General features: G+C 33.5%; 1 protein-coding gene across 2 annotated transcripts in view; it reads right to left on the bottom strand.

Moving 5' to 3' along the window:
• Positions 1 to 12,741, bottom strand: part of mtgo (miles to go) — a 302,612-nt gene that overhangs the window by 52,341 nt on the left and 237,530 nt on the right. For both annotated transcript variants that reach the window (XM_076397618.1, XM_076397620.1), the window contains exon 3: positions 5,526 to 5,713. In XM_076397618.1, coding sequence (XP_076253733.1) covers positions 5,526 to 5,713 — 188 coding nt within the window. The remainder of the gene's footprint in view (positions 1 to 5,525; positions 5,714 to 12,741) is intronic.

The raw sequence follows: 12,741 nt of genomic DNA, 5'->3' as shown, positions 1-12,741 counted from the left end.
ATCATTTACATTATTTCCTACACTGATCTCTACTGTGTCCAAGAGATGGCATAATATGTAATCTATCATAAGAAAATTGAGAAGAGTCATTCATTGTAATACAATAAGAATGATTTACCGATAAAAATGTTAAAAGCCATTAAAGAAAAAAATCTAGAAAATTAACAGATATAAAAATACATAAATAATAATATTCATTAACACCGTTTAAATGACATAACAGTTAATTTAACTTTCTATTGTAGCGACACTTTCATATTTTCTATTTCCATATTAATTCCAATTTACAACTATCGACATTTTATGAATGAGAAACGATTTAGGAGTGTTTATTACAATATCCTTCGATAAGGGTGTGCTTATGACACCGAACTCTATCAAATAATAGTGGTAGTTTATCATTGTCTGCTTTTATAAGGGTGCCACTACGACTGATATAATTCCATATAATGGCGAGTATCAATAAAGGTATTTTTTTCGGGAATTCTGATATATACCCTTACGTTTTAGCGTGCACTGTTTAGCTTCGATATCGCTATATTTTCAGTTTGATAAATTCGGTTTCCATTTCATTACTGTGATATTAAAAGCATGAAAAAAACTTACGTTTGAATGTGAATTCCTTCGAAATCTTAGTTTATCGTCCGGTGTTAAAAGGAACGAGGATCGCTGTGGCTCTGAAGAATTTCAGGTGATTTAAAACAGTTCCTTCGCAGCAAAAATCATTTGTTTTTAAGAAAAATCCACAGACATAACACATTCTAGAGGTGATACCATATAATGATGGCTATTAATATTGCTAACACATGGCCTGAAAAGTCCTGAACCTAACACATAGATGCCGCTAGTTTCATTGCATTCATCGCTTTTTCAGTTAGTACCAACATTGAAAAGAAAGCCGTTAAAATTTCATGATATTCTGCTCATAAGTTTGCGAGTTATTGTGCTAAGAATGTGACCTATGTGACCTATTAGAAATTATTCAAAGACTATATTTTCGACAACTCAATATTTTCGATGATTGAGACTGAATTCAGCAAGTTAAAAGTAATTGTACTAACTTTAACTATAGTTACTTTCGCATGAAAATCAAATTCAATGAAAAACGATTTAGTTCTAAATTACTTCATCTGGTTTAATTGCAGTGCATTGTTCGGTTTTTCCATAACCAGGCAAGGAGATATGGGTAAAACGCTCGGCTATCGTTCTCATGGCGTCGTTCGTGGACTTTAACCAATTTCCCGTATTCCTTCAGCGGCATTCGCCAACCGTAAAAACCCTAATTAGTCCTGCCGTAGCAATAAATGTTATCTCCGCAGTTTTATCGAAGAATGGTCGCGCGATACCACTACTTCCCCTTTTTTCTTTTCTCATAGAGTTGTTTTCTGGGTTCAGTGGCAATGATTTCGATCTGTTACTTCTTGTACAGTGACGAGATTATTCGTTGTAAGCATTTCCTGATCATTATCCAACAAATCGGCATCATAAAGTATATGGCTCGGTGAATGGAGCTAGGACGAAATAAAACGTTACGTGACCGTCAATTGTTAACGTTATTAGATATTAATAAAATACAAATAGATAAAAGGGAGCGTCGCTGATAGCACGTATGAACTGAACGATGGTCAGTGGCTGAATGAATCAAAGTACCATTCAATAATATTCCAGATCGACCTCTGGGGGTTGCCAGATCTTCGTTGGCGTTTAGTGGACGTCGCTGATAGCACCTCGCATGTGTTCAACACATGGTATTTTGTAAGCTGCTGTTCTAATATCTAAAATTCGACAGGCCGCAAGGTCTCTATAGTATTTAATTCAATTAATTTTTTTTTATTCATGAATTTGCTATCTTATCTGCTTACTTTCAATTTTTTTTGCCCAGATATTATTTATTACTTTTGTCTCTCTGTTTTTTTATCACCATGACTTTCGTTTTGCTTTTATTCATTATCATTCCATATTCTCTCGGTATTATAAGTATCTGTTCGAAATCTGTAGATGATCTGGCGCATTTTCAATATTCCCCAGCGCCATTTCCTTAGTATTTCGTCAATTAATGTTATAATCAACGTTGCGCAAACTTGCCTTGTCTTAGACCTACTAGGTTTTTGAAGATTTTTATTTTAATGTTGTCTGCAATGAGGGCATTGATATTTCTAAGAAAACTCCTTTTCTTATGACCCTATCCACAATTTTGACCAAAAATTTAACACGGTTTTGCTATAGTACGATATTTGTAGGTTACAAATGTAGGTGATGAAATTTAATATTCAGTAACACTATGTGTTGTAAATCCTTTAAAACTAATTTATAAGCTTGATATTTGACAAAAATCAACTAAATCTCACTAATTGTAAACGAATAATAAACCTGCAGGAATTTTACAAAATCAGTAGTTTGTCTTGGTGTTTGTATAAACATAACTATTATTATAGTGTGATAATTATAGCAATTGAAAAACTCATTTTTTATTATAAAAATTATACATAATACATCCTATCGTGACATGTTTCTTAACAAATTATAAATGTTATGTCTTTGACGAATTAGGAACTACAATGGGCTAGTTTCAGCAGATATGAGTTATTTAGTACAGTAGTATCAGCCTAGGTAACGACAGAATTCTTGGTTAAACATAATATGTAATCTGTACTGTGTAATTTTAGCTATAAAACTCCCAAAGCAATAGTTTTATAAAAACTGTAAACCTGGTAACGCCCAGTAGTGTCTAGCACTTCTAATGCTCGAATTCTGACGTTTTGAAACTGATATTTTGGGTGGGTAATACCCCATTGTCGCGTTACCCACTCATAGGTTTCGAACTTAACTATCTGATTACATTCCACAAAAAACAACAAGCCAAAACGACCAGATGTAGTTTAATAAATATTATTACACAGCTCTCGGCTGGTGTGTTTCGAAAAACTTGTCCCAGATAATGTGCAATTAAACCTAATCAAAGATAGCCAACGATCTTTAATATCATACTCTGACTCATCGGAGACGTTTTTAAAAATAAACTTCATACGAAACCGAACAAAAAAACGCGGACATGTGCTTTAAGTCAATTTAAGCTTGTTTGCATAGTCGGTAGTAAATCATAATGAAAATCAAAATACTATATCTGGTAAAGTTTATTAGTTCATTAGTGTATTATTGCTGTTTTATTGCCAGTAGCTTTTTTTAGGTTCAGCACATTTACAGTCATGTTTCAAAGCATTGTTTATTCTACAAATGATTATTTTAAGTGATAATTTCTTTATTCTGGTGAATGTACTTCTGTTCTTCTGTGTCAGTGAGTGCTAAATCAGGACATAAAAGTAAGGAAGGGCCATAAAACAGATGAACTTATACAGGGTCTCTATTGGAAAGAGAAATATGTATTACACGAGAATAATGTGAGGTAGCGATTGGCCCTCAACGTTTAATTGTTAAGTTTATGTTTATGACAGGTTGAGTACAGGTTTATTTGCATTTCCACCTTCCCAAATTTTAATTTTTAAGCTTTTCTAGGGACGAAGCTAGGAATTTTAATTCAAAAGACTATGAGTTTCTAAGAATAAATTGATAATATTTGATAGGTGTTTTAAATATTGAAATTTCCTAATGGACACTGTATAAAAGTAAACTTTTTCAGAAAATTGTCGTGCATATCTTCAATTATATTCTTCCTAAGAATATGTATTTTTTGGCTTTGGAGTTTTACGTTAACAGATCAAAATATTTAGGAATGACATTGGGTGTGAAGCTGCGCTGGAAGGCTCATGCACAGAAGAAGAACGAAGAACTTGAGCAATTGCAGACATTTATTGGCTCTATGGAAGAAATGCCTTACGCCAACAGGGACATATAGTATCCAGATATGGGGTTGAGTGCTGTTAGTGTCCTGTAGCCTTTCAGAAATAGTGATAGTGTAATACATGTTTGGAATTGGATAAGCATTAACCAGACCATTAAAAAGCTGATCCACAATCAAGAACAAATACTTCTTCACCACCTCCGCGTTCTCTTTTTCTTCTGGCAATGTTGAGACCAAAAACACTTGTTAAGAGAACAAAGTCTTTTGAGCTAGTTTAGTGTGGTGTTAGTGCAAGAGTAGATAACAGTGCTAGTTTATATGTTACAGTTACTGTAAACAAGTTGATGAAACTTATTAGATTTTAAGGTTGAAATATTTATAGATTGTTGTAGTAATTTAGGACTGCCCACTCAGTGAAGAGGTAGATTGCAACATTTTTAGGGAATACTTAAAGCAGTAGTTGTTAGTAAATTAATAATGCGCATTAAATATGAGGAATTTATATAGCCATATTAATGATTGTTTATTTTAAAAGGTTTTTTTTTCGTTGAAGCTTGAAAGTGTTTAACTATGATCCAACAATACAAACAATAAATCACCACTTACTCTTTTACTTTTTCTCTTTACATTTTTTTTGAATATCGAAAATTATCGAATGTTTTTTTGGCGTAAAAAAACAGGGAGTCTAAATACAAACATGGCAAAAAGATATAATATGGTTAACTTCATTCATCAGATTTTGATTGTTCTGATTTGGACTTGTTTCAATTGATGCCTGATAATCTGGCTGAGCCATTTTTGTATTTTTAAAGATAATTAAAGACGCGTTCTTGTATAAAAAGTGACCATTAGTGGTTGGCACCATTCGCATGCTTATTTGCACAGTAAACTTGTCCTGATCGCATTCAGATAGGGGGTACGGATAACTGACAGTGAGTCGGTGACCCGGGGATGGTTGAACATCTGTTCCAGGAAACAATCAACACTATTTCGGGAGTCGGTCAGGATTAGCCATTCTTTGAAGGATTGTGTTGTGATGTAGGATAAAGCTTTGAATATCACGTTCAATAAGAGTTCAGCGGTCAATACTGAACCCTGGTCAGTCCGCTGTGAGATTTGGAGCCATCGGTATATATGTGCTTGCGGCCAGGGTATATTCGTGGATTTCTTTATATAATTATGTATCACTTAACTAATTAATTATATAATTAATCATTAATTATTTAATTATTTATTTAATTTAGTAACACTAACTGAGCAATATGACGTAGTTTCGGTAAGTGTCATATGCGAAAAGGACCGCCGAGTAGGGTACTGTTACAAATAAAAAATATGTGTTGCATATATAAATAATTGGGTGGAGGCGCTTATATGGTGAATGCGCTGTATATACGGTTGCATAAATAAATGTTAGAGTAGTTGCCTGTAAACATAAAATTGTATGAACATGTATGAACCCGGACAGGATGAAGATCCCGCCATTAAAATTGAGAGCGACTCAGTTGTATCTCAGTGTCTTAATTCTCCAAAAACCTTCACCAAATCGGTGTTGAAACTTATATAATTGCCAGTGCCATGAAAATAATATCAAAGGTATTGTGTTTAAACACATGCATGTAGACTGTTTTTTCTTATAAGAGCAGTAACCCTACCGCAGCTATAACAGCAAAAATGTGAGTGGAATTGGTGAAGATTACTGTATGTTTATTTTGTCAAACGAACTTACGTAATGCTGGGGGTTGTGAGGGGGCAGTGTCAGCAAATTGGGCGGGTGATGGGTCGGCGATAAGATGACGTGGCGGAGGGTGCCATTCTCGTCCACGATCTGTTGGACTACGTGGCCTGGAGGTACTTGCACCGGTATTGGTATCGGCGGTGATGAATTGGTGGACACCATAGGTACTGTCACTGGACCTGGAAAATAAATTAAACATGATGATAACAAGAGAACAAATAATTAGTTCTATCTGGTTATAAACACGTTTTAATTAAATGATTATTGGCTCCACAAAACTACATTTTAATAGCGCAGGTCAACGATGAACAACTTTCTCAATAATTTAAACTAATTCCTGTATTATTTGGAGTCCTACATTTGAAAATAGTAAAAAAAGAGTTGTATTAGTAACAAATTTTACATATTTCAGTATCTAAAAATAGTTAAAAATGTTAAGTATTCCATGATATATATATATATATATATATATATATATATATATATATATATATATATATATATATATAATCGAAGTACTTATGCTGTCTATTCTATTGTCTCATTCACCTCATATGGACATATGAAAATATTAATATCAGGTCTCTAAATTACTATTAAAGGATTTACAACAGATGAGATTACTGTGTATTAAATCAAATGAATCTGTCTGAATTTGTGACGTACTTGAATCGTACTTGTGGGAAGATTATCTTGAAGAAAAAGTTGACAGAAGGTCATCAAATGCCGAGTAAAGCTTATGCGCCATCAATTTTAATATGTGAATGCGGGTTTCAACCTCCGTGGTGATTATGACACCGAAAACAAAGAGCGTTTTGGACATTAACAAAAAATTGATGATGAATATTTAAAGGCATTGCTCGATGATGCAGAATTATTGGGAGTAACTTAAGAAACTACTTTCAACCGCTTAAAGAACATGGGAATAATTCAAAAGTTTGTGTAGTTTGTGTCGTATGAATCGAAGCCAAGAGATATTGAAAGGTGTTGGGTCATGTATAAAATACAGCTTCAATCAAACCAACCAAAGCCAAAGATCATGGAAACTATCTAGTCATATATTAACATCAACGGCAAAACCGAATATACATGGCTCCAAACTAAAGTTCTGTATTTGGTGCCATCAACTTGATGTGGTATACTATGGGTTACTAAAACCTAATGAAACCGTCAATAGGGATCGATATCCACTAACTGAGCGAAAACCTGTAGGAATACGGGCAAGGACACAACAACCTTATTCTTCAGTATGACAACACTCGACCACATGTTGAGAAATCGGTAAAAACATACTCGGAAACAATAAAATGGAAAGTGCTACCCTACCAGCCGTATACTCCAAACCTTGCTTTTTATGATCATAAGTTGTTCCAACATATGATCGGTGCCCTGTCTGAACAGCGTACTATAGCCCACCAACGTATTATCTAAACCTTCCCATTATCACGTTGTTGTGATGTAGGAACCTTATTTGTTGTTTTAAATCAAAATCTTGGATCATTTCGGATATCTATTTGATTTCGAGATCATTGTGCAGCCCTTCGCTGGTAATTAATCGTAAAACTTTGTTTTGGGTGCGTTGGATTACTAGTTGGATTGATGTTTTAGCGCTAACCCATATTTGCACCCCATAGGTCCAAATAGGCTTTATAATTGACTGATCTAACATGATATTTCTAATTTAACCATTCAGATGTATGCCGAGGTATTCAGTAGGTTGTGCTTGAGGAATTGGGCATCCGTCAAGTGATATAATTAGGTTTTTGTTATTTTGCTGCAACGCAATTAACATGGACATATTTGGAGCTAGTACGCTGTATTTTCCAGTCTCCAGTCCACTTGTAGATTTTGTTGACTGCTTCTTATACTTTTTATACAGCCTTATATGTAGCATATGATAACAAAACTTAATAATCAGAATAACTAATGGTTTACTCCAGTGATTGAGGGCCTATATTCTACTAACATAGGTCAATGAAATCAATCAAAGTTATTTTGATGCTATGACTCTACGTTAGTTAATGCATTTAATTTTTTTTCGTAAATTTATTTTAATTCTTGACGTATTGTATCGAATATTTTGGTATGCTTTGCACAAAATTTATATCTGCAGTTCTAATTTACGTCTCTATGACATATTCTTCTTGCTATATTCCAAGAACACTCAATCATCATTATCTTCTAACTATTTGCTTCGATAAATAGTGGATGTTCAATTATATAACAAGTAGGATATGACACAGCAGCATCACTTATCCGAATAAAAAAAAGAAAAATATTGTAAATCGATTATATAACTTTGGGTGGTCTATTTTAGCTAGTGGAAACATCAAAATAAAACACAAATAATGACCAAATATATAAAAATATTCATTGCAACACTGCCGGCCCAAGTTCCGCCATCAATAAACTGGCACCATCGCATTTATATTTACGAGTTGTTTGCATAAAACGATTAGAAAGAAACATTAACGTTTGGGTCATGACTTATTGCGGTAATAAAAAATGCAGTTGATGGTGGGCGGTGTTATGTGACACAGTTCTTTTCCAGCGTTAAACGCGCTCACCGCGGATATGCTCGTACGAGTCCGATAATGATTACGACAAATTCGAGCGTGACCGTGGAAGTGGAATCCGGAAATAACACGAAACGCTTTAAAAAACATTTTCCGCCAACACGCAACTCCAGCAATAAACAGGATTATGAACTTTTTAGTTCACGAGTTGTTTTGCTAAGCTAGAGAGAAGAAAATATACGACTTATTGGACGAAGGCTTAGCTCAAACTGTTAAAGTACTTTCATACAGTTTATTGGTTGATTAGTAAACTATCAATCCTATAAATTGATGTTAAAGCATTTACAACAGATGGTATTACTGTTGTAGGAATGTTCGTCTGGTCAATATCCTGTCCATTACACCGTCGATCACTTATATCATTCAATATCAACCAGTGTTTTCAATTTCCGTTCGAATTCCTTCCACAAAATAGTAGTGAGTGTTCGGACAAGCCACACATTCTGACCGACCAGACGAACATTCCTACAGAAGACATTACTCGATGATGAGCCGTGTAAAACGCAAGAATATGTCGAACTGTTGGGTGTAATATAAGAAACCATTTTCAATTGCTTGAAAAATATGGGAAAGAGCCAAAGGCTTGGAGATTTTGGCCGTATGAATTGAAGTGTCACTGAAAGACGTTTGGTCATGCGTAAAGTGCTTTTTCAACGGCAAGATCCGAAAGCTTTTTGGCATCGTATTGTTATTAGTGATGAAAAGTGTATTAGTTACGATAATACAAATCGAAAACAATCATGGAGACCTAGGCATGCATCAAAATCAACGGCAAAGCCGAATATCCATGGCTAATCTTACTACTTGTTCTGATATATGCTTTGAGACCTGAGCAGCGCTTCACTCCTTATGAATATACCAAAAAAATATTTCGATTCATGAATATACTTGAAAGATACATCGTTATTTCCAGTTAGAATCCGTAGATTGTCTGAAAGACGGGAAAAAAGTAACGACTATCGATGGACAATACATTGAATAAAATGCCCTGTATCGATTTTTCACAATCGAGCCTTGAAATTAATTCATAGTCCCACAATTTAAATTTATTTATGCACCTTTTTGCTGTAACCATGCATCTCTACCTCCTTCACAAAAATATGACGGTTACAATTGTTATTTTAAAACTTATAAATAATCATGAATAAGCACGCTGTAATATATTGATCATATCAATGAGCAGGAACTAAATTAAGCAATTGTTTAAAAGCTCGGATGATGATTCATAACGAAACAGTGTTCAGTAACGTCAACGATGACGCTATGAATCTTATGTAATAAGGCCGCCATGTATGTTTGAACACATGGATTGTTTAATACAGATGGAGATTTTCGTCGATATTAATACAAAAACATATTATAGCTTGACAGTTTAAACTTGGTTAATAATTTGGCGTTAAATTTTACATCAGTTATGTATATTTGTTGGGTAATACGGCCGTAACCATCCTGCCATCTATTTAAAAACTACTTGTATGGCGAGACGGGTTGGTTTGTTTTCTACTAGACAAAAACCCGCAGTGTTGATTTATATCGGCGATCAACAAGTTGCTTCTTTTTTTCGTAAAATACAACAGTTTTTAAGTAAAATAATAGTTTTTATTGTTTAATACCGTTTCACAAAATAAAACTTATTTCCAACTATGCATTTAGCGTTCTCTAAATCACGTTATAATCATCAAGATATTAACAAAGATATAATTCTTTCTTAATACTAAAATGTACTAAGGAGTTCTATTACTATTTATTTAATTATATAATACTTTTTATAGATGGCATTAATAATGTTTAGTTAAACTGCCTCTTATAATGTAGAGAATCTTCGTTCAACATCTTTAGAAAATAAATTATACTAAACAATGAGAAATTAACAATATTTAACCTCACAAACTTTATAAAATAATGATAATGCGTGTTAAAATCGTGAATCCTTGGTTAGTGGGTATGGTGAGAGTGATGATTTGAGATTAGAGCTGGTATTCTCCAAAAAGATGTCGTTTCTTTACTGCTTATTAATATAGTAACGAGTGTATAGATAATTGAAGGGAGATACCTGGTAAAATACTACAAACTTCTTGCTTGATCTGATGTATGCTGATGATAGCGCTATATTAGCAGATGTTGAGGCTTCAAGCATTCTTCATGATATAGTTCACATTGCAGAGCCTTATGCCTTGATAATTATTGAAGAAAATTATTGAAAATTGACGGATTTTCTGTCATTGTTAACATCAACAACATCCAGTTAGAGCAAGTGTATGTACAGCTGAAGTTATAAGCTGTAGGAGTTTTGCTTGTCTAAGATGATGCGTGTGGAAGAAAAATCCTGCTCTGTATAGCTATGAGATTTTGCTGATGTTTAGGACAAATTCTGCATGTTTCTTTCCAAGACCGCATTGTAAATGAAGTCATTTGAGTAAGACGTCACAATCAGTGCATAGTTCAAGAACAAAGACAGAGACTAGAGCAAAAGAGAGGCGTTGGAAAGTCTAGAAAATGGTAAGACCGTGACTAATCTATCGATACAACTAAAAGGTTTCCAAGAACATCAACTTGGTAGATTACTCGTGATATATTGATGCAGTGTATCACACGTTTTTTACGAATAAAAGGTTACATAAGTTTTAATCTTTCTAGTGAACTAAAAATATCTAGGAATATAATTTATATTGAGTTCAGTGGGTCCTTTGGTCGTCTATTTAGTTTCAAGAATGATCAGCTACGTATATGTTTGGATCGATAGGAAGGTAAAATAATATGAAGAAGAATAAGAAGGGAAAGAGGAAAGGCCGAAACAATTTTGAAAAAAGTTTAATTCTAAAATAGAAAAGCGAAAATGTATCCCTGCAATAAAGATAAAACTGTCAAAATATATGTATTTTGTATGAAAGAAACGAAAATACGTGTTAAATTGTTTTAGCATTTATTATTTTAAAGATATATGTCATAAACAGACATCCGTTCCTTTTTTGAAAACAGACATGTCATAGTAAAGCTTTAAAACAAAAGATTGCATATAAACGACTATACCACCATTAGATTCAACATAAAACTATTTATAATGCCTGTAATTTTTACAAACGTACAATTATTTGACCGGAAATGGCAACCGAAAATTTGAAAATGGCAAAAAATCGCAAATTTTCACGACTATATTATATGGAAAATATCCCAAGATTTTTTACCCTAGGAATAAAGATAAAACTTAGCGAACAAAAATAACTTTTGATGAAAAAAATTGAATATATCAAAAAATTACTTTTATTCTTCTTTTGTCTTTTTTTTGTTTTAAGTTTCTTAGTTTTTTTTTTGCTAAGTGGTTAGATAATTTGTCACTTTTTTGGTTGAGTCATCTGTTTAGTGATTTCAAGAATGATTAGCTATGAAAAAGGGAAAGAAGGCGCAGACAAAAAGCAAACCAAATACTAAACAAATGGGATGTATTTTAAACCAATCGAAGAAAATAATTCGATATTTTACAGGAACAGGACATACTCTACACCACTGTTACAGCATCTGGGCTTTTCACACATCATTTAAAACACAAAATAATGGAAATTAAATAGCTTAACAATCTCATCAACGGTCAGGGAAGTGTTAAACATTAGCATCTCCCACGTAAGATACTCGAGCAAACCAATTCTCTTTTCTAAGATCACGATATTTCGATACGCAGATGTATTATCCGTGTCTCTCCATGTCACCAAGATGTAAATACGGTCTTCTATTAAAGTCTCCAGTGCTTCCGTATTACAATACATTAACATATTGCTTGGTGTATATATTGCTGCCGTTGTTCGATCGGGATTTTCCGAGAATACATGAATAGAATAGATTTTTCGGCATTTCTTGTTCATTTCATTTTCTGTGAAGGTGCGTACTCGAAGTTGGCTAAAATTCCATATATTTTGTTCAGTACAGTCGTTTGGCAGTCTTGTCTAGAAGGTTTTCCCGGAGCTTTGAACATGTTATCTATTTTATAGTTATCGTGCTTTTTTTCAAGACACTGCCACTTGTTATCTTTGCGGCTTATTGAAGTTAGGAAATGGTTTTGCTCAAAAGACAAACCGTTTTTTGGGATGGTGACCATAAATTGCCTGAAAGATGTATAGAATCAGATGGCCAATACTTTGAATAGATACATTTGTCCATTTTCTTGAAAATCGTGTCGTTTTTTTTTTCGAAATTAAAAACATTTTATAACATTTTAGCCATCACAATTTTTTCCAAAGATACATCTTTTTTCATTTTCCTACGTGCGACTTTGTTGATGATCTAATTATTCGAATATTCGGGATGAATTACTCGGGTCGCTTCCATTTGTAAAGCTATTAAATCGACTAAACATCGCTCTAATGCTGTTAATTAATCTCCATTAGATGTAAGACAGGAATGGTTTATGGCGAAGGCGCGAAGGGAAAGCACAGGGCTGTTAATATAATAAGGTTAAGTCAATTTTCTTGTCATAATACTCCATCCATGAAAGGAAGCTAGTACAAGAAAAGATGTAGCATATATTTATTTATAAATAGCATATTAATAATAGCATACATATATTTATAAATAAATTCTCTGTATCGAAAGTCAAACAACAATAAACCAATCGAAGTGTCATGATACGAATCTAATAA

Source organism: Rhynchophorus ferrugineus, unplaced genomic scaffold (genome assembly GCF_030347505.1).
Source record: "Rhynchophorus ferrugineus isolate W39M unplaced genomic scaffold, kcgeb_rfMv2 rfM3, whole genome shotgun sequence".
Taxonomy (NCBI): domain Eukaryota; kingdom Metazoa; phylum Arthropoda; class Insecta; order Coleoptera; family Curculionidae; genus Rhynchophorus; species Rhynchophorus ferrugineus.
The sequence above is the reverse complement of the archived record's forward strand: the minus strand, read 5'-3'. Positions and strand labels throughout refer to the sequence as shown.